The 23,063-nt window shown below is 42.1% G+C and overlaps 1 protein-coding gene across 1 annotated transcript in view; it reads left to right on the forward strand.

The window, feature by feature from the left end:
- The first annotated feature begins 6,457 nt into the window (after positions 1-6,457).
- The window catches only part of ACAP3 (ArfGAP with coiled-coil, ankyrin repeat and PH domains 3), an 81,652-nt gene continuing 65,046 nt past the window's right edge, over positions 6,458-23,063 (forward strand). Inside the window, exon 1 of the mRNA XM_075839626.1 lies at positions 6,458-6,539. Within this exon, the coding sequence (XP_075695741.1) occupies positions 6,478-6,539 (62 nt within the window). The 5' untranslated portion in view covers positions 6,458-6,477. The remainder of the gene's footprint in view (positions 6,540-23,063) is intronic.

Consider the following 23,063-nt stretch of genomic DNA (forward strand, 5'->3'; position numbering starts at 1 on the left):
TCTTTTCCATGCCATTGATCATGTTACTAGTAAATAGAATTGCCCTTTAACCATGTTCTTGAGGTTGCCAACTAATCATTTCTTGTCGACTATAGTATATAACAGGCTTTAAAAAAAATAAAAAAAGAGAGTCCTTAAAGGCTACATATGTACAACTTTTGTTCCTTTTATTAGCCGAATCCGTCAGTTCAGCTGAACTGGCGACTCAGCTGAGAGCGGGTGCTGTGTGTCTCTTACACGCAGGATCACAATAATTACAATACTATTAGTTGATCAACTTCGATGTGATCGTGATTATCGAAATCCTGTGATTGTAGAGGAAATGATAGTAATCCTGTGTGGTAGAGACTCACAAGACCCACTCTCAGCCGACCTGTCCGTTAATTCACTGACTGATTCAGCTAAAAGCAAACGATACCGCTTATGTGGATAGAGGATACATAGGAGTTTTATCATAAAACTAAAAAAAATTGCCTACAAAGGTGTATATAGTCTTTAAAGGGGCAGCCTCCGCAAAGAAACTGTTGGCATATCGCTAGGATATCACTATAATAGGCCAACCATGCGGCTTCTGAAAAAAGCAGAGCGGAGACCACAGGAAAGAAAGCGGCACAATGCTTTCTTGGCTCCACTACCAGTTCTAGTGATCTGTGGAAGTCTAAGCGTTTGGACCGCCACCGATCAGACTTTTATGGCATATCCTAGGGATTACGGCATCAATGTTTTAGGTCAACCCTATTTACGTCACTATTTCTTCTATTTCCTTTGTACCGAATTGTACTTCCAAAAAGTGGAAGTGTAATGTTGCATCTATAGTTTGAAGGGATGCACATGTAAGATACCTCTGGACAAGCATTCATGTGCGCCAGTGCCTATTTTTATATTACGGTCTATTTTATTTTTTACAATATAGGCAGAGCTGTGCCAATTTTCTTCTACATTTACATGTTCTACATGGTGTTTTTTGTGCTTTTATCTTTTATTTTTTTTGTATAATTTTATATTCCCATAAGCCATCACTGTATGTTTCCTTGCCATACTGTTGACGGTGTCTGGTGTGTTATAGAAATGTCTAAAATTCCTACTTGCTATCAATTTGATCTCCAGCATCTAAAAACCGGCCCCAAGCAATATTGACCTTAGAGAAATTACCCTTTAAGAAGCCGCTTAACGATTACTTATGGGTTAGTGGATTCTCTATACACATTTTGAGGCCGGGGTGATCACCGCTAATACAAAGAAAAATAAGCCGGTTTTACGCCACAATATACACAAGCCCACGGACCACTGGAATGACAGGAGACAGCCGGGGCTCATTTATGTCAAAGGAGAAGTATCGATTTGTCCATATAAATAGGAAGTAATATATATGTAAGCGATTATGGGATTCTAACTTCCGTCAACCTTCATAGCCAGATTTCCACCTGTAAAATTACCTCCCTGTACATAGCACTTTTATTTTCTACCTCTACCTTTTTGTTTCATGTGTTCCGGTGGTCACTGGAGGGGCTTGCGGGGATGAATGTCCCGCTAATGGGTAGAATATTATGTAGAAAAATTGTAGAAGTGTTTTTCTCTGTACCCTGTAAAATAGGTGGCTGGTATATGGCATGAGCCCATTGTTTTGTTGTATGCCATTTGTATCCTCTTTCAAGAATTTAAAGGGAAACTCCACCCATGATTTGCACCACGTTACGTTTACTACATTTTTTGAGGTGTTACATAAAAACACAATTTCTTTATTTCTCTCTAGTGAAGAGTGTGTTTTTTTTTTTTGTATATAACATCTGTAGATCTATTAAATATGAAGCTCTTTAAAGACCACCTGTCGCCACAGATCCCCCTCACAAGTCTAGGGGGTTAAATAAAAACTGTAATTGCTGTATAGGGAGAGATCAAGACTCTGAAATAGCTTGTAGAAGACCCCCACATGCTTACCAACATGCCTGTCCTTTAAACAGATTACAATTGGATTGGGTTTGATGTTATTATGCCTCAAAAGTGTCATTCCTGGAAAATTTTGGGGGCATCCACAGACTGATGGGGTGGGGCTTAAATGTCCAATAATTTTTGTTTTTTAAATATTGGTATGCAAATAACCGTACTTATCGTGTGATTGGCTAAAAAGCTACACATGATTACAAGTAGAGTGGGACTCCCCGGCAGTCCTACGAGTAGGATCAGGAAAGATTTGGTGGCTGCAATCTCCCCTAGAATTTATAAAAATGAGAAATGGATATGCCTTGCGTCGTTTTATAGGACCTGTATATGCACTCCCCTTTTAAAAGGCAAGTTTACCTCTTCAGATCATATTAATCTCTTTTCTCTTGGTATTTTGAGTATACTTTTTTGTGTATTTTGTGCTATTTTTAAGCAATTCGTCATAGTCTGGTATACTCAGGATATCCGTTTATTCATTATTAGTTTTTCCTAAATAATAGTTTTTTAGATCTATATTATAGTGTGTATGTGATAATACATATGGCTCTGCTTCAGGAGGCATTTCAAAAACAACTGGTCTATAAGAATAGAAAGGGTATATGTAGCGAGTAGCGACCCTGATGTAAATTACATGAGACATTCTCAGACCGTCCTTGGATGACCGCTCCAGGGCGCTGGGTATGGAAGTCTCATGGGACCAGGAAAGATGATGAAGTAGAATAGATATCATGCTGAATACTTGTATCCCTGGGAGAAGGGTGTGAGACGGCGGAGTGTCAGAGGAAATCTCAGGACATCCTCAGCTGCCATTCTGGGGTCAGATATCTTATTACAGACCATGATATAAGACCGTTTACTCATTATGGAGAAGAACTGCTGAATTTATTATATGGGCTGTGCTTTTATAAGCATGTTTTGGATTTTGTTTTTGTTTCGTGTGTGTGGTTTTTAACTTTTGTGTAAGGCTATGCACACGTTTATATATAGAGCGCGGGAATGGTTGCCAATGGTTATGCTCCTGCCTAGAAAATCATTAACTCTATGAATGTAGCACTCAGTCAATGAATGTGCTCTAGATGTCCATGGTGCATCTCCTTATAGGTGTTTTCTGAACTTTTATGTGTCAGTGCTTTTAACCTCGGAATGTGATTACATTTGTAATGCACTTACTGTATGAAAATTGGCCCCGTTTCCCGATGCTGCCATGCGGCACATGACTGGTGACATCACTTTGCCCGCTGTGTTTACCAGCCATATACCGATCACGTGGTCAAATCGTCAAAAGCTTCTGCCTGGTATACGTGACGTCACTAGTAATATGACGTGTATGGGCTGTTCTTTGATACAGCCAGGAACGCGCATGCGCGGGCCCTGCTATTCTCTCGCTTGACAACGGACAAGTAATAGTGACCTAGCTGGCCCATAGTTCTCAGTAATAGTGACCTAGCTGGCCCATAGTCCTCAGTAATAGTGACCTAGCTGGCCCATCGTCCTCAGTAATAGTGACCTAGCTGGCCCATAGTGCTCAGTAATAGTGACCTAGCTGACCTAAAGTTCTCAGTAATAGTGACAGTCCTAATAGTGTCCATAAGGGTTATTGTGCCAGCAGATTGAGGCACTTCCATCGTTCAGGGGTCATGTTGGGGAGCTCTGCTACTGCTTTGTTTCTTGGACAAGTAGCCTTCACTAAGGCCTCATGCCCACTTTCTTCAGTGTGCTATCTGTGTTTTTTTTAACAGATAGCAGGCCATGCACGCTTCCGTTGTTTTACCAGAACCCTGTGGCCGTTCCGACAACAGTGTGGCCGTTCCGACAACCGTGTGGCCGTTCCGACAAAAATAAGACAGGTCCTACTCCTGTCGATTTTTGGCAGAACAGTCTTGGCCATTCTATTAATTTGGTTTGTTGATGCCATCCGTGTGCGGTCCTTGTTTCACGGATCCGTCATTAGTGGCTGTACGGCGGCCAACGGATGTGTGCATGAGGCCTTGGGCTCGGTAATGCAGATCTGTGCTTCTTTTGAAATTGCCAATAACTGTTATGAGCAATTTACTGTGCAAATAATGGCATTATTGCATAAAGCTTCATGTGTGATTCTTTCAAAAAGGATGTTTCCAAAAGCGAGATCCCCCGACAATCCGTTTGGCTCAGGAGGACACACAGTCTGTGGAAATGGGAAAAACAGCCTATCTTTGTTTGCACCATGGCCTGTTTTTTTCCCCTGCGTATTTCCAATTGGAAACCCAAAAGGAAGCAAACCCTAATATCCCTGCACCAAACCGTACCCGTTCATATAGGGGGATGTCCAGCATTAAAAATGGTTACAACTTTCTCTCCCCCCCCCCCCCCCCCCCCTCCCGGAAACCAGCCCACCCTTGTTCATGATCTGCCACTCAGTCCTATTCAATTGAATGCTGCAATGCCAAACACAACCCATGGCCAAGAGTGGCGCTGTTTCCTAAATTAAAAAAGAAGCGGAACCTTTTTTTCTAATCCCGACGACCACTTTTTTTTTTTTATGATTTAATCTATCGTTTGAACCCTCTAAACCAGGGGTCGGGAACCTATGGCTCGCGAGCCAGATATGGCTCTTTTGATGGCCGTATCTGGCTCGCAGACAGGGCTCCTACCTGTCTATGGGAGGGATGCACGTTGCAGCCGCACAGCTCAGTATAGTACACATGACTATGAGAGCGGGGCTGCGGCTGTGTAATTCAGCCACAGCCCCGCTCCTGAGTCCTGACATATGCGCGCGGGGTCAGCATCATGTGATGCGGCCGGCGCTGCACTAATGATCTGCGGCATTGAAGACAGAACATGGCGGGCGCGCTACAAAGCACCCCCATGTTGTCTTCAGTGCCTGAACTGCCGCTCATTAGTGCAGCGCCGGCCGCATCTCCTCATGCTGACCGCGCGCGCACTTCCTGTCAGGAGCGGGGCAATGGCTGTATTACACAGCCGCAGCCCCGCTCTGAGAACCTCTCATCTCCGCCGTTATTCCCGTGAATGCTGCGATCACAGCTGACTGCAGCATTCAGGGGAAAGTGAGAAGGGGGGATGCCCCTGGATCGCATCACAGGGAATTCCTGTGACGCGATCGAGGGCCATACCATATATGGGCAGACAGCCCAGGGTCTATTGACGGACCCCAGGGCTGTCTGACCATATCTCTTGTTGTTAGGTATGTCCTAACAACAGCCTGTGTGCTATCCGTCCACAGGCTAATGTACTGGCACATATCTGATATATGTCAGTACATTAAAGTTTAAAAATAAAGTAAAAACAAAGTATGGTTACATTTTTAAAAAAAAATACACCTTCACCTTTTTTACAATAAACATTAAAATAAGTCTCAATACATAAAATACACACATTCAGTAATGGCGCGCACAACAATGTTTTTGCATCATTTATGATGTGTACGCTGTAAAAAAATGAAATAAACACGGCTTTCATTCACTTATTAATATGAGGCGCGAGGTGCGATGAATTTACCCTCCATGTTCCTCACATTAATAGTAATTAACCCCATCATGTACCTCGCCTATCTGCGCATGCGCGAGTTCAAAGAGACAGAGAGTCCTGGGTCCTGCCGCCGATGGCCATAGTGAAGCGCTCCTGCACGAAATGGTGAGTATATCTTAAATTCTATATTTTAAGGGTAAAAGTTGGGGGTCGTCTTATACGCCCAGTCGTCTTATACGCCGACATATACGGTAGTTCTTTGATGGCCTGATAAGCATTGGCGGCAGTGGTGAGCGGCAGGGAGCATGGACTACATTTCCCATAACTCCCTGCATAGCCGCGCCGTCTGCAAGCACGCACCTGCGTCCCCTAGTGAAGCGGCATCTGCCTCCTCCCTTGTGTCTCCCTTGGACGTTCCAGAAACCCCTGGCTGTGCTGCTGCTTTGAAGGTGAACATTATAACATGGAAATTGTTACACAGCCTCATGGTCAGCAGCAGTGAGCTGCATCAATAAAGGGGCTGTGTAATACAGTGTGTCCCACCAACCCCCCCTTCCCACTTCACCCCTGAAAATAATCCCACATAATCCATAATATAGCCCCCCCCCCCAAAAAAAAATAAAAAAATATGGCCTTAAAAAACATCTGCCACCCATATTACACTCTTGGGGGCTTTAAATTAATCTCTTGTGGGCATAAGAAACTGATTTAAAGGACCACTATCAGGGCAAAAATCTGTTCTGAGCGCTTTATTACAGCTCTGGAGGTCTCCCAGATGGGTCTGAGCCTCTCTTTTTTGTTCATTTTCTGTAAGACCAACACTTTTAAAAGGGCCACTGACAGATACAATTGCTCCAGCGGTCACTTAGTACACAAAGGAGTGTTCCTCTCTGCTGCACTAAGCCACCGCTGGACCTAAACAATAATTCGCTGTAAAATAATAAAATAGATAATTGACATAACTGACAATGCGTTGTGTGACATGTCCAACATTCCAGCTTCTTTCTTCTGCGAATGCCTCAAAGCTGGCATTCTCTCAACATCAGGTGGGAAGAATGCCAGCTTCCAGTCATGCGCAGGAAAAAGAAGAAGCCAGACTGCTGGACTGATGTCATGCATCGCAAGCTCACAATGTAAGTTATTTATTTAATTTTTTTACTGCTAATTACCATTGTTTCAGTCCAGTTGTGGCTTTATACAGCAGGGAGGAGCATTCCTTGCTGTACTAAGTGAACATTGGAGCGATTGATCTGTCAATGGCCCTTTAAACATATTGTACGGCTCTCGCGGAATTATATTTCAAAATATGTGGCGTTTACGGCTCTCTTAGCCAAAAAGGTTCCTGACCCCTGCTCTAAACCCTTCATGGTACCTTCTATAGACTGTTCACAACATGTACCACCTTTCAGTTCTATAGACTCCACATAAAAGTATATCGTTTATAATGTGGAAGACTGTTCAAGGGGAGTTTCACCTTGTCCTATTGTTTGTGTGTTTTACTGTAACACAACGTGAATTATTATGATTAATGTTCCCCATGCTTGGAGCTCTAACAACTTATTTCAGCAGTGACAGTAGAGGAGGATTCTGAGCCGCTGCATTCATTAACTTTTGCCTGCGTTCTCTGATGTATGACATTGCCATTCAGTGTGAGAGAACAGATTCACTGACCGGCTTCCCATGGGGAGGCAGCGACTGCAGCTGGGCCTGAAGGTCCCGGGACTTCCTGTAGGCCGGAAGCAGATGGGACGCAGATAACCAAAATGACTCTAAGAGCTTTTTGTTTCCTACTGATCATATTCACAATGACCTTAGTGATTCTTCTTTTAGCTTCTTCTTCATTCCTTTCCCTTTTTTATTACAAATCAATTCATTTCATTACATTGGTAGTTTGCTAAAGGGCGAATGTTGTGACCCGTTGTTACAATTATGACCCTGTTATGAGCAATTTTACCATTGGGTCATTTGAAGACAATAGGGGAGATTTACTAAGCAAAATGCGCCAGAATTTTGGCACAAAATGTGCGAGGAAATAGTGGCGTACATGACGTGCACCAACTTTATTATGTGTTTTTAGAGCTCCTTTTTTTTTTTGCACCTTCCTCGACTGTTTTTGAAGTGTCTAGAAAAGGTGGCGTGGCTAAGAGTTGTAAAACGCGCCAGATTTATCATTGGTGTACGCCATTTTTCGGTGTAAAATATTGGTGTTAAGTATGCCAGCAAAATGGCATAAGAAAGAGAAAATTGCCTAAAAGGTTGCGCCTAATTGTTGTGATAAATTTGGCGCGGTTTCCATCTAGTCTAGATTTATTCTGTCCACATTTAGGGCCGTATTAATAAATCTGCCCCAGTGTTTCTATTGTATCTCTAATAAATTCATATATTGACCTGCACATATAGATCGGAGCGTGTGCAGAGTCCATATTAATATTTATTTTTCCGCTTTGACAAGAAGCCGATATTCACGTCACCACATTTGCTCTTCTACTGATCTCCATTAGTGAAGCCATCGGTTTTCCTCCAGATAATACATTGTTTCAGAAAAGACTTCCTTCCTCCCATTTGCATCTCTGCTATCCCACCATCCTCCTATATTTCTGAAGGAACTCTATAATTAGCATTGGCCTCACTATTTCATAATCTCGTGACCTTTTAGTCTCCATTTTGTATGAGGTAATGTATTTATTTTTTTAACGGTGCCTACCCTGGACATCTATACAGAATCATATCAAAGCTGAAGACTGGAGTTCAGTTGCATCCATTATAGGTGTTTTCTCACCATAGTAAGTGATGACATGTCGCTAGGATCAGTTGGGGTCCATCTGCCAGGACTCTCACCGATCCTTATAACAAAGGGGCCCCAGCACAAGCTTAGTGCTCTCCCGGAGAAAAGCCATAGGAACTTTGATCCCTTCATTCTTGGGATCGGCAGGGTCCCAGAGGATGGACGCCCACCAATCAAAATGTTATGGTATATCCTAGCGATATGCTATAACATAATATAATGAGAATATTCCTTAAAGTGCCTCCGGCCAAGAACTAAACCGGAAGCCAGGAGAAACGGGTCTCTTTCTGCAAGGAAGTGTCATGTGACCCATCTTGACCCTGCTGATCGGTGGATAGGACTTGCAGAGGTTTAGGTCATTTGGGACCAGATTATTTTTTACATTTTTTTTTTTGCCACTCCGTGTAGGTGACCTCATGATGACATCATTCATGCCTGTGACACACCAGAAGATTATTAATTCTTCTTTAAATGTAACTTAATGGTCACAGCAAATTCAAGGGGCTGTACGGCCAGTTGAATCCTGGGTATGAGTATTTATTTTCCCAGTCCTATACTTTTTTTTTTTCGGTTAGTTTATGACTTTACCGTTTCCTGTGAGAGTTAGTGAAACCTAAAACCAACCTCATCTTGTGAATGGTTAAGGAAAACAGGAGAATGGAATTTGGGAAGTGAATTACAAGATTGGATATGCTGACATTTTCTCATGGTTAGCAGAGCAATCCTATGGAAAAGCATTAGTAAATTGCAACACTCAACCTTTTCTTATCTGTAAAGTAAAGCCAAAAATGTGCCAGTGTTTGCATGTGGTTGTCACATGCTGAGGCTTTCATGGGAAACTTTCTGCAAGCAATACAGACTAAAAAAAAAAGATATATAGTGAAAATAATGCTGCCTGACTCAGATAATGTAGAGTAAAAATGGCCCCAGGGAAACGTAAAGGAAATAAGAGAATATAAGTAAGAAAATAAAAGCTTTGGAAAGCTCATCTGATCTTGCAGGCATGGGTGAACTTTGAGAATGCTCGTATTGATTGTAATAAAATCATAATCTGCTCTGGTTTATATAGGGACATTATATTTGCCAGCAGAAGATACTTGCTTATGCCATTGATGTCGCAAGATTATCTGCTTTTCTATTAGTCACCCATGGTAATGTCGTTTTTGCAGTTCATTTTTGGTCCTTACATTTGTCCTACTGATGGGCTTATGTACCAAGCGAATGCTATGGGCCCTTGGAGAGTGAATGGCCCACTCCTGGTTGGTCCCTTTTGCTTTTGGATGGTGAGAACCCGATGCAGGACTCCGCTTTACAGAGGAACTACACTTGTAACAAACAATGAGAAGAGAAATTGGCCTAAGCGTCATGGAAAGAGCATAGAGGGGGGAAAGAAACCCCAGGCTCTTGTGCTGTGGTTGGCAAAATCCAACATTTATAATTGGGGGCGTCTAGTTTAATGTTTCTTATGGTGCCCCCTCTCCTCTGTGCATGCCACTGGACATTGGACTTCAAGGTAATGAAATTACTATTGTCAGAAGCAAACCAGGTCATACAAGATAAATCAAACCAGGAATTGGTGACCTGGAGCCGACCAGTTTTCTCTAATGTGACCATATTTATATTCATTCCTGATCGCATTTTTCACCCATTAAATTTGTGGGGAGCACCAATGCCATTGGGACTTTACCATTTACACATCTAGTCACAAAAAATCCTGCAGAACATTGCCCTCTGACTACAAGGAATGAACCAGGACTAATTGTGGCCCACTTTCATAGCCCGATACAATAATGGTATCCACCACTAAGTAAATTCGAGGGCAACCAGATGACTCAAAATCCTATGTCCAAGACGACTTGGATGGCGGAAAAACAGCCATAGACAAGTGGAGGTCTACATGACACACTGTAGACCTCCACTTGTCTATGGCTGTTTTTCCACCATCCAAGAAGCCTTGGACATAGGATTTTTTGATTGCAGATCCTTGTAAGTTGCCAAAGTTAATTTATATGGTCATCAGCAGACCCAAGTCATTGTGTGAACTCCGGATAGTACAGGATCATCTGTGTTGGACATCTTCAGTCTTCCTCTATTGTTTTACCCTAAGACGCAGCACTTTCCTCCGTAGAAATAACAGCCATTGTGGCAATGTGCATGCCAGGGAGTAGATTGGGATGATAACCGCTGCCCTTACAGCTTTCATCCATTATTTATCCTATGCCTATGGGATACATTGGAGTGATCGGAAACTGTTGTGAGTAGATAAAGTAATCGAGAGCAAATAATGGTGTGCTGACTGGCGAGCTATATAACCAGCCGTGCTGACCCCGTAAATGAAAGTAAAGTCAAACAAGTATGTTTGATAAAATTCCGTCCTATTTTTACATTTCACACGCTTTTACAGCATCATAAAATATTGGGTCGATCTTAAAAAATATTCATAGATAAAATGACCTTAATATAATAACCTTTTATAAGTGAAAAAATACCAAGCTCTATACTGTGTCGTCCACGTGATCCTTTATCTTGACACGAGGCAGTGAAATAGCTGAACATTATTTTCATGTATTTGAAGCTAGTCTCTTGGCAGAGCACAGTTCTGGAGGCCACGCGATTTGGCGAGAGAGAGATTTGGAAAGCATTCCATTGAGGACATTTTTTGTCTTAATGAGTAACTGACTCTTTCCCTTTCCTGACCAATTTTGCTCCCTTCCAGTGTTCCCCTCTCTTCCCAGCCGAGGATACAAGTTCAGTGTATTTATCTGGAATATGTAGTATGTATCATACTGGGTGACTGGACCTTACAACGTAAAAATAGAAAATGACCATCTTGATAATCAAAAATGTATTTTTTTTTTATTTAGATGTATTTTTGTAGGGTAACATTTTTGAGGCGGTGGAGGCTGTTTTAGGGGCCTATTACAAAAGTGAGCCTTCTCATTAGAAGCCCAGCTTCGGACACGGATCATCGTCATCTAAAATGACAGCCTTCACGGAACATCCCATGAACCTCGTGGCCGCAGCATTGTGATCATGATGCCTCAGGGTATTTGTGTGCCATAGGAGTCATGGTTGCAACCACGTGTAGCCTCTCTGCAGTAAGGCTGTGTATTTTGAATACTGTACCCACTTTTTTTGACCGTTCAGCGGATGCGATAGCACCCAATGGATCACGTTATACAGAGCATCTATGTTCACACTGCGTTTATGATCTCCGTTTGTGACAAAAAGTTTCTGATGTAGACGTTCCGTCATCCATAGGCTATTCTGGCATCCATTTAACATATGTTTAATGAAATGCTCATAACGCATATGTTTAAAGCAGGGGTGGAGAACCTTTTATCTGCATTTGGATATTTATAACGTTCTTCGCGGGCCATGCAAAATTATCAACCTAAAAATTAGCCTTTTAGTTAACTCACCCCTAGTGTTATGGCTGGAACTGCTTCTCTTTGGTGAGGCTTGTCTGAGCAGGTCACGGCTCACGGCAAATGCATTTAGGTCCTAACTCTACATGAGGCCTCCTCTAAATTTTAGGAACAGGAGGAGTGCGGATGGAGCCAAGTAGTCAATGACACGGCGGTGTCAGTGCGTGCCGGAGGGCCAGACCAAATGATTTTGAGGGCCTTATACAGCCCGCGGGGATTGACGTTCCCAACCCCTGGTTTGAAGGATGCCTGTGATGGACACTATATAATGGTGTCTGTCACCCATATGCTTCCACATTAATAAAAAAAATACATATATTGTGTGGTATAATTTTTATTTTATTTTTGACTGGATTCCGGTGAATGGACTAGTGTAGTCTACTATTTCATCCTCCTTTTTTTTTTTTTTTTTTTTTTTTTGTGCTATACTGACACATACCAGCCAGATGGAGGCCAAAAGGACACTACTTTGGCCCTTATCTGACTAATGGACGCGTTTGGCGTGTACGACAGGAGCTTACCCGGCATACACGCTAAATGTATGGAAAAAACGTGATTGGAATGGGGCCTTATAGATGTTCTTTATTAATTTATTTGTCTAGTGCAAGAATTTCTTCAAGACCATAGCAGATTCTCATGCATCCAGAGTTGTGTGCGGTCGGCGAGCAGCAACTTTTGCGCAATTATAACCAAACAGAAAATGGACACTGATACATGCATACATCTACATGTGAAAGTCAACTCACCACATCGGCAAGGGTATTGTGCACCTTTGCGATAGAGTGATATGTGTTTTCATTTGACAAAAAAACAAAACATAAATACTGCGTAACGCTCTTTTTTTCTTGCAGTTTTTTTATAATTTTTTTTAATCTCCCGTTGTAATCAGACTATAAGACACACTCTCGTAATCTTTAAATAACAGCGCAATATGCTGCAGATCTGGGAGAAGAGAAGATGATTTTGGCTCGGGGCAATTTCTTTCACACAATCTGTTTTTCTTCAGCTATAGTCGACTCAAACCACCGCATGACCCACATGTACATACAAGCCCTTGTTGGGCCTGTGTTCACTTCAGCAGTAGACTACATTGGCTGTGTACATGAAGATGACTCTTCTGACACTACTTCTTAACCCCCGGCAATAAACTGCAGAGATTTCACGGTTACACAAAGTACAGGGTAGATCAGGTTTTCCACTAGAGTTGAGTAACCAATGAAGGAAAGCATTGTTAAGGGATATATCCTGAATATGGCAAGTCAAGTTTTATTGCATTTTTTAATTTATGGTTTGGTCCAGAGAGGTGATGACTTCAAGATCTCCAAGACAGACATAAAACAAGATCTTCGTGACAAATTCATAAACTTTGTTCTGATTGACGATTACATTAAAGGAACACTCCAGAAAAGACTGATACTGTGTCATGACTAATGCAGGTCCTGAAGGAGCGGAGCATGACTTTTATCTTTGGTGTTCTTTCAATCCCTGTGTCATGCACCGCCCCTTTAGGCCCTGCACTAGTCATGACACAGTATCCATATTTCCTGGAATTTTCCTTTAAGTTTTTGCCCCAAGAGTCTCTCTTGCTCTGGGATTAAAATTCTCTATTAGTCTGAGAGATTTCATGTCTGATTAACTTCCATGATGGCTCTAGACGTGTTTCCTCTGGTATCTCTACATAGAATAATTCTCTAATCGACTGACTTGTATTATCTTATAATATGTCAAATAGGATTACTTGAGTTTATGGCCCAGCCCTGGTTGGTTCCGTCTCATTTGCTATTTGGTGGGTTAAACCTCTGTAGGACTTCCCTCTGCATAGGAACTACATTGTTTACAAACGACGGGTGGGATATTGACCCAAGGGTCGTGGAAAAGGGCATGGAGGGGAAAACAAACACGAAGCTCTTCTGTCCTAGGTATCAAATCCTATAGCACCATAATGGGGGCCCATTTTGATCTTTTCTCGGAGGTCCTCTTCTCTTCTACGTTCCATGCTTCCCCTTCATAGATCCCAGAAATTGGACATTACGTTGGATATGTAATCCTGCTTTGTGGTGGGAATCTATACTATATCTGTGCTCAAGATATGAGGTTCTACATCTTCTGGTACATATTACATGGGAATCTGCTTGGATTTTGTAGGACAATATTTTCTTCAGATTCTTTAAAAAAATTATCTCAAACGTGACCATGGAGCCACGTCTTCAGTTCTGTTGTACCATGGTGGAGTCCGGCTGCACTTGCTAGAATTTTTGGAAGAATTTTAGTGCGAGGATTAACAGTAGTTCTTATTTTTAGAACTGGAATGAAAGGAACTTGAATATTCCCCTGTGTCTGCCTCTCCGCTGTAGAGAGAGAACATGCTTACAAAGAATGCTGCATGTTTATCGGGGCCGTGCTCTTCCTCATTCATAATCAACTGAATGTACTAAAGAGGACAATCGTCAGACACTGTGAACACACAGAGAAGAACAATCACACGCAACTTAAAGGGAAATACTGCTTATTAAAAATCATACATAGTTGACCCCACAGAAAATAAATGAAGTTTTGGAAGAGTCCCGATCTGGGACCCCTTCAGAGCTCCTTGGCGTTTTCCAGAAGATGGAAAGCTTGTATGATCTTGGATGAGATCTGTAAGCTGTTTGGCTGGATTCATACTCCTGACGATCCACCACGTCTCTGGAAAGAAAATGAGGTTTAACCCCATTAACTAGCTGACCATACCAAGAAAAAGTTGGAGGTAGTGCGCCATCACCAAGCCTCTTGGTCCTGAATTTCCAAACCACTCGCCATTTAGGGTCATCCTTTGACATACTTGATTGAGATGAACATGGTATTAGTAAGGGTCCATGACCATGGATCCCCACTTATCACCGGAGTTGAAGAGCCTTGCCCTTTTGGCTATGTTTGAAGATTTCTATATTTGAAAAAACTTTGATGGCAGTTCCGTTGAATTCAATGGAAGTGTACAATGACCTGAGGAGATTCTCATTGGTGTCATCTGATATATATTTTTTTTTATTGTTTCGTTTTAGTCCTGCTTTTTATCGATCTTTCTTTTATATATAATGCTTGAACTTTCCTGATTCAGACGAAGTACATACCCTTTTCTTAATTTGTGTTTCATTGTATCTTCTGGAAACCATAGGACCCGTGCATTTTTCTGTTCTTGCTTGCATTCCTGTTTGCCAGGTGGTCCTGGGATATGTCATGATATAATAATAAAAAAGCAATGTTAAACTAACAAGGAGAGGGAGGAAACTACTCGAGAGGGGAAACACTTAACACAGATTCAATCCAGGGTTTCCACCATAATGATTTACAGCCCGGACAGTTCAGTGGGGGTAACGTGTAGGGGAGGAACATAAAAGGGAGAAGCTGGGTGGTAAGTTTATAAAGTTGATTGTAGATAATGGAAAATGAGAACCTGATATAAAAACCCACGTAGAGGAATCCAGAGCAGCCGGTGAGGTTTCTCATTCTAATCAATCCATAGAGGTTTCTCATTGTAATCAAGTTGGCCAATGTGCTACTGGGATATGTCTGTGGTTATATGGCTTTTTGAGATAATCATCATAGACTGTTTTTTGTTTTTTCTGGTTTGTTTTTGCCGTATGTTTTTTATTTTCTATTTGACTGTTATTACTCACACCAAAGTTCCTTCGTTCCAACATAACCATGTTATTTCACCGGATCCATCATGATCATTTTTGCTAAGTATTGAAGTTAATATGTAATAGATTAAAAAACTGATTTGCCCTGGGACTTTTTTCCATGTGCCCTATTATAGCCATAGGGTAATTCCAATGGATGTCTGGCCAAGCAAATGAATGGCCAACCATGTTATAAATAGACCGGCTGGGTCAACTAGAGCCTTAACAGGCAGAGCCTGTATGGGGGGCACGCAGTGCTGTCACCCAATCTGCTTCCGTATAGTGCCCCTGTAGCACATATATGGACACGTTTTCCCTGAAGGAACTACTTCTCTGGAATGGTACCAATGTAATACGGCATCTGATAAAGTATGTGAGTGAAATCTGTGGCATACATGGGTACAGTAGGGCATCATAGACTTCTATAGGTGCCATATTATGTCTCCCTACAACTTGGAGGTTGTGCACAGCTGTAATACAGTTGTGTGCATGAGCCCCAAATGATAAACCATCTTGCATATTTTATCACGTGTAAAACTGTTTTTAAAGTTGGAGTCCACAAAAAAAAATATTCTAATGATGCAAATGATTACATAACCGGCTTTAAAATCCACGACTGAACTCACTGGTCACGGATTATACAATGTCCCTTTTAGCGAATTCTCATTCATGTCTCATCCGGTTGCTACATGTCATGATTATCGGATTACTAACATCTAGCAAAAAAAAAAAAATTTCCAACGAATCCGAGAATTTGTGGTTGTATATCATCATTTGGATTGCATAGCCATAATGGTTATTGTCGCATAGGCTTATTATGGGCCATATCTTCTTAAAATATTTTTTTTGTCCTATAGCAAGCTTTACATTTTTCTAATCATGTTTAGTATGTTGAATACATTTTTTTGATTTGCGTTTTAGGTATAGATATATTTATGCCTAGGAGCTTGCCACCATATAAGAGATCCTCAGATTTCTCAATAAGGCTGTGCCATGGATAAACCCGCTCTTAATGTGTGCTGTTCTATAAATGGATGCAGCTGTTACTATTTTCAGATATTTCTGTATACCATGTATGCCAGTCACGTTCGCAGTCATGTGACCAGGCTGTGATGACATCACACGGACGTAATCCGCTGTCTGCATCCTCTAGGGTGAAACCTGCTCATTTGTGGTGGGTTTTCCCATGATAAATTTGCAGGCTGCCCAAGGATCCTTTGCTGATTTCTGTTTGCCCACTTACCCGTCTAATCCCTCTCTGCCTGTCAGCTGCACCTGCGTCCTAGACCTCGATGACCAAGTCTCCTTTTATCTCTGCTCACCCGTCGCCATGTGTAATTGGCAGGTTTCCTACACATGCCGCTAAACTGCTCGAGTGAAATACATTTGCAACCTTCACTGCAGTGCAGATAATAAGCAATTCTGTACAAGTGCACATCACCCTGACACCTCTCACTGATATCTATCTATCTATCTATCTATCTATCTATCTATCTATCTATCTATCTATCTATCTATCTATCTATCTATCTATCTATCTATCCTTGCCTCCCTGCATAATATGTTGTAGCTACTGTATATATTAGTTTTCATTCCCACCACATTCAGCGCAAACCATAGCATACGTTGCCCATGTTTTTTTTTAGGGGATCCCATATATTCAAAAGCGTGGTTCTTTATGCTTTTAAAATAGGGACAAAAAAGATATTCAGTGGATATAAAAAGTCTACACGCCCCTGTTGTTAAAATGCCAGGTTTTTGTCATGTTACAAAATCAGTCCAAGGTGAATCCTTCTGCCTCCACCGTGCTCCATAATTCTGCCTCCACCGTGCTCCATAATGCTGCCTCCACCGTGCTCCATAATGCTGCCTCCACCGTGCTCCATAATGCTGCCCCCACCGTGCTCCATAATGCTGCCCCCACCGTGCTCCATAATGCTGCCTCCACCATGCTTCACTGTGGGTATGGTGTTCTTTTGGTGATTTGCAGTGTTGCCTTTCTGCCAAACTTACCTTTTGGAATTATGGCCAAAAAGTTCAATCTTGGTCTCATCAGACCATAACCCGTTTTCCCACATGCTTTTGCCAGACTTGATGTAGGTCTTTGCAAAACATAGCCGGGCTTGGTGTTTTTCTTTGTTAGAAAAGGCTGCCGTCTTGCCACCCAACCCCACAGCCTAGACATATGAAGAATACGGAAGATTTTTGTCACATGCACTACACAACTAGTACCTGGCAGAAAGTCCTGCAGCAGCTTTAATGTTGCTGTAGGCCTCCTGGTAGCCTCCCGGACCAATTTTCGTCTTGTCTTTTCATCAAGTTTTGAAGGACGTCCGGTTCTTGTTAATGTCACAGTTGTGCCCAATGTAAGTCGCTTCTTGATGACTGTCTTCACTGTGTTCCACGGTATATCTAATTCCATAGAAATTCTTTGGTACCCTTCTCCTGACTGATGCCTTTTAACAATCTGATCCCTTTGATGTGTTGTAAGCTCTTTACGGACCACGGCTTTTGCTGTCACATGCAACAAAGAAAATGTCAGGAAAATCCTAATGGAACAGCTGAATCTTATATAGGGTTACTCAATCAATTTAAATAATAGCAGCTGTGTACGGACTACTATTTAACATGAGTTTAAATTTGATTGGCTAATTCTGAACACAACCACATTCCCAATTATAAGAGGGTTTTCACACTTATGCAACCACATTATTGTAGTTGTTTTTATTTTTCCCCTCCTAAAAGATTTCAGTTTGTTTATCAATGGACAGTTTATGGGTCACATTAAAGGTGGAAAAAGTTCTGAAATTATTCATCTTGTACTGATTTTTTGACAGGACCAAAACATGGCATTTAACGGGTGTGTAGACTTTTTCTATCCACTGTATACAGCCCCGTTATTCAGACGAGCTTATTTTACATCCGTGTGCTGTCCGTTGAAATAACTGACAGCACACGAACTTATGCAAATCAATAGGGCTATTCACACATGCGTGTTTTTTCACACAGCGTGCGTCCGTTGTGTGAAACTCACTGCATGTCCATTTTGGTCTGTTTTTGCGGACCACGTCGTCCATTGAAGTCTGTGGGTGCTTGAAAAACACAGACGACATCCGTGTGCTGGCAGTGTTTCGGTTGCTAAATAAATGCTGAGAAAAAGCAGAAATTGCTTGCAGAGGAGAAATACGGACGTGAATAACTGATGGCACACTTAAAGAGGCTCTGTCACCAGATTATCAAATCCCTATCTCCTATTGCATGTGATCGATGCTGCAATGTAGATAACCGTAACATGTTTTTTAAAAAAAAACGTTCATTTTTGGCCAAGTTATGAGCTATTTTATATATATGCAAATGAGCTTTGAAATGGACAACTGGGCGTTTTTTTTCGTTATGTCCAACTGAGCGTGTATTGTGTTTTTAACTGGGCGTGTTTACGTGTATGACGCTGACCAATCAGTGACCAGTCAGCGTCATACACTCATCTCCATTCATTTACACAGCAGCGATGTGCAGCCACATACACAGAGATTAACGTTAATCAAGTGTCCTGATAATGAATACACATGAAATCCAGCCTGGACGTCATGTGTACTCAGAATCCTGACACTTCTGACTCTTTTCTGTGAGATTTGCACCAAGGGAAACGAAATCTCGTTTACCTCGTAATCTAGCGAGATTACGTGTGGCTTGCGGGAATCTCACAGAAAAGATTCAGAAGTGTCAGGATTCTGAATACACATGACGTCAAGGCTGGATTTCATGTGTATTCATTATCAGGACACTTGATTAACATTAATCTCTGTGTATGTGGCTGCGCATCGCTGCTGTGTAAATGAATGGAGATGAGTGTATGACGCTGACTGGTCACTGATTGGTCAGCGTCATACACGTAAACAATAAAATAGAAAATAACGGAAGATGGCAACGGAGACAACCCATTAAAGACAACCCATTGACTTAAATGGGTTTCGTCAGGGTGTCCGTGGTTTTACCGGAAACAATAGCGCAGCATGCTGCGCTATTGTTTCTGGTATTTACGGCCGAATCTGCGATGGAGGCCCCTAATGGAGCCTCTGCCTCAGATGTGAACAGGCCCGAATTATGATCTATCCACCCCAGTGGGTATATTTATGAAAAAAGTGTGATCCTTAACTGGAGTTGTTGCCCATAACCCATTTATACTTTATAAATCTGGTTGCTATGGGCAACACTACTACTCATTGAGGTGCTAAGTAGTTTCACCTTACCATTTCAGTCTAAAATTTGCCACAACCCATCTTAAAGAGATTGTCTCATGAAAACAACCCCTGTTTGAATGAAAACTGATATACTCGGCTTTTCTAACTTCCGGCGATCCACTGTTGTTGCCAGGGAAACCGCATCTGCCCATGCGCTTCCTCTGCAGTTGAAATCTAGCACTGCATGCCGCCCATTGAAATGGACGTCTTGGGTCAGATGTATATGAACGGTGCGTGTCCGACACCCGGACCCCACACTGATCGGCTGCCCGCGGGCGCCAGATGCCATTGCGCACTATGCAGTGTACAGAGCCGGAAGCAGTTGACTCCATACATTGCATAGCGGCCAAGCTGCAGAACTGCAGCTCTGCTCCTATTCACTTGAACAGTACTGCAGCTTGGCCGCTATTCCGTGACCGGAGCCAACTGCTTTCAGCATGGTCGTCCGACACACGGCGGTAGCCAGAGCAGCTGATCAGTGTGGGGTCCGGGTGTCGGACACGCACCGATCATATACGGATGGCCTATCCGGTGGATAGGTCATTAGTTGTCCGGTAGTGGAAAACCCCTTTAAGGGCAGCCTGTTATTGTGACTGGTCCAATAGCCCAGTGGACCTAACGGCCCAAAAAATGTAGTACCATTTAGTTAAATCCAGCTAAAACCGAATACAGTAGACACATAGAAAGTGTCTCAGGTTCTGGCTGACCCGAAACGTCCATTTCAATGGGTGGCATTCAGTGCTGGATTAACCCCACCGATCATATGCTGATGACCTATCCGGAGGATAGGTCTTCAGTTGTCCGGTAGTGGAAAGCCCCTTTAAATAGGGCAGAATATTATGGTGATAGATCCGCTTTTAAGAGTACCTGGTTCTCCCGTTCTGAAAAAATATTCTAAACATTATCCAATAAATAATACAACATATTTTTGTTGGTTAGGACAACATTTTTTGGCACCATTTATGCCACAACAGAGGTTAGGATCGGCTATGGCCACCTCACTCAGTGTATATAACTTTATTGCAGATGCCTGGTTATTGCCTCTTCTGATTTATAGTATTGATCTGTCCTGGCTTCTCTGTCACATATAACTCATATAAATTCTGTTCAATATTTGGATTCTAAGGATTTTTTCCGTGCCTGGCTTAAGTCATTGTTTAGTTTCTTGTGATGACTTTACTCAAATAGGATGGCTGAAAATCCTTAACAAATACCATGAGGTCTAGGAGAGGGTTAAGTAGGACTCTGAGATGTTTTATGGCATTGAGGGTTCCCAGTCTATAATCTCTCCCCTGACATCTGCATCTATTGCAGAAATGAGGCCCGAATGCTTTTTTGCTAAGGAGAAGTAAATTCTTGGGAAACTAACACAGTCCAGACAGGCAAAAGTTCACGGAAAGATGGCAGAATGACAGACCTCACAAATTTCTTACGCGGACAAGGATATTCCCAAGAATGAGCCTCATTTATCTTAAATTAACAAAAAAAAATGTGATTTATTTGCGGATGTTTTTAATTACATTGGAATAAAGAGGATCTGTCACCAACACAGAAAGTCATAGCACCTACTGTACATCACCCGCAGTCCTAATCAGACCGTTTAAAGGGGTAGTGTCGTTTAGAAAACCTATTTTTAAATACAATTTTTGTGGTTAAAAAAGGGGGGGGGGGGGGTCAACTATTTAAGACCCTCATCTATAAGCCAGAGAGAACACTGGCTACAAAGAGCATTCCTCTCTCTGGAAGACCCTGCACATTAAACAGACAGCTCATTCATTTTAATGGGAAATGCTTATTTTCCCCTGTGGTGGCGCTACAGAGAAATCGTACACTTGCTGCCAGGTACCCTTACAAATTGCAGTTGATCGCTGGGGGTCCGATCAGTGTGACTGGCTTTGAACCGCTTATCATTGGGCAATCATTTGAACAATCCTTATTTGTTAGAAGAGGACAACCCAATAGGGCAGATTTACAGCTAGTCAGGTGATTTCTGTCGGCCAGTCAGTCGAAAGACTGTAATGGCACTATTGCAATGCCCATTTTGTTTGTTACCAAGCTTTTCACAGACCCTGGATGGTAAATAAATCTCTACCTCCCTTTTACTGCTCAGTCGGTATAAGTGGCGCCATACTTCAAATTAAAATCCGTGTGTACTATCGCTTTAAAACGTGTCTTCTTTGCTTACGTATTCCAGGACCTTTTGCTGTCAAGGCAGTAAAATTTGTTTTCCACACTGGGAGAAATCCTCTAAAAGCCTTCGGTTCTTCAGCAGAACTGAAAACCCAGGACTGTGTGCAAATACAATGAATACAGCAAGATAATGATATTAATTAATGCCTCTTGGAGACAGACGGGAATATGAAAAGAATTGTAATTAAGGTTCTAGATCTTATTAAAGGCACGATTATGCTGTGTATAAAGTAGGTCACCATAAAGCGGTGCTGAACTTCTCATTCTGCTCTGTATTTTTGGTTGAAAAGGCAAATAGGAAAAATAGATGATAAAGCCGGATGTACACGGCCCGATTTGACAATCTGGTGAGAACTGAGCCATGAAGGGGGCAAATAGTGACCCTGTCCCGTAATCAAAGGAGGGCAGATGTCTCCTGACCTTCAGACGCCTCATTGTCATCACTGACTTAAAACGCTTTGCTCCCAAACGTCTCACTGTAAGGGTGTATTCACATGTGCAGGTTTTAATCCGTTTTTTTAAATTCAGTTTTTGACTCTAGGTGTGGATTATAAAGAAAGAGGAAATATAAAGGACAGAAACTACTACTCCTCTTATTTGAATCCACTTCTGGTTTTGGCTTCAAATACCGCATTGAAAAACCTGATTAAAACCTGCATGTATGAATACAATCCCAATGCCTGATGCCAAAACTTTACTGTAACGGGTAAGGTGGCGGCTTTCTCTGGCTACAAAAACCTAATTTGTACAACCTTCCCTTTCATATTTGTTCCGTAAGTGGAAGGTACTAAATAGAAAGAGAATGGCGAATAGCGATCCCATACTGACTTAATATCTATGTAAATATGGACAAAACTGCCCATATTTAACTCTGTACCTTCAATGGGTTTCAGTTAAAGGGGTTGTCCACCTTCTGACAACTGATGACCTATCCACGGGATAGGTCATCAGTATATCATCGGTGCGGGTCCGACACCCGGACCCCGCACCGATAAGCCACTCCGGTGTCCTGCGGGCATCGGATGTTATGGCATGTAATGCTATGTACGGAGCCCCGAAGCAGTTGGCTTCGTACATAGCTTAGCAGGCGTGCTGCAGAACTGCAGGTCCGCTCCTATTCACTCGAGTAGGAGCAGAGCTGCAGTACTGCAGCTCGGCCACTATTCCGTGGCTGGAGCTAAGCGCACGGAGGCATCCCCACAGATCATTCACTGATGACCTATTTGGTGAATAGGTCATCCATTGTCAGAAGGTGGAAAACACATGTGAATAAAATCTTAGAAAATGGTTCATCTAGGTAAATACATAACAAAAATAAACCAAAAACGGCATCAAAACACTGTAAAATGCCCCA

Source organism: Rhinoderma darwinii, chromosome 10 (genome assembly GCF_050947455.1).
Source record: "Rhinoderma darwinii isolate aRhiDar2 chromosome 10, aRhiDar2.hap1, whole genome shotgun sequence".
NCBI classification, from domain to species: Eukaryota; Metazoa; Chordata; class Amphibia; order Anura; family Rhinodermatidae; genus Rhinoderma; species Rhinoderma darwinii.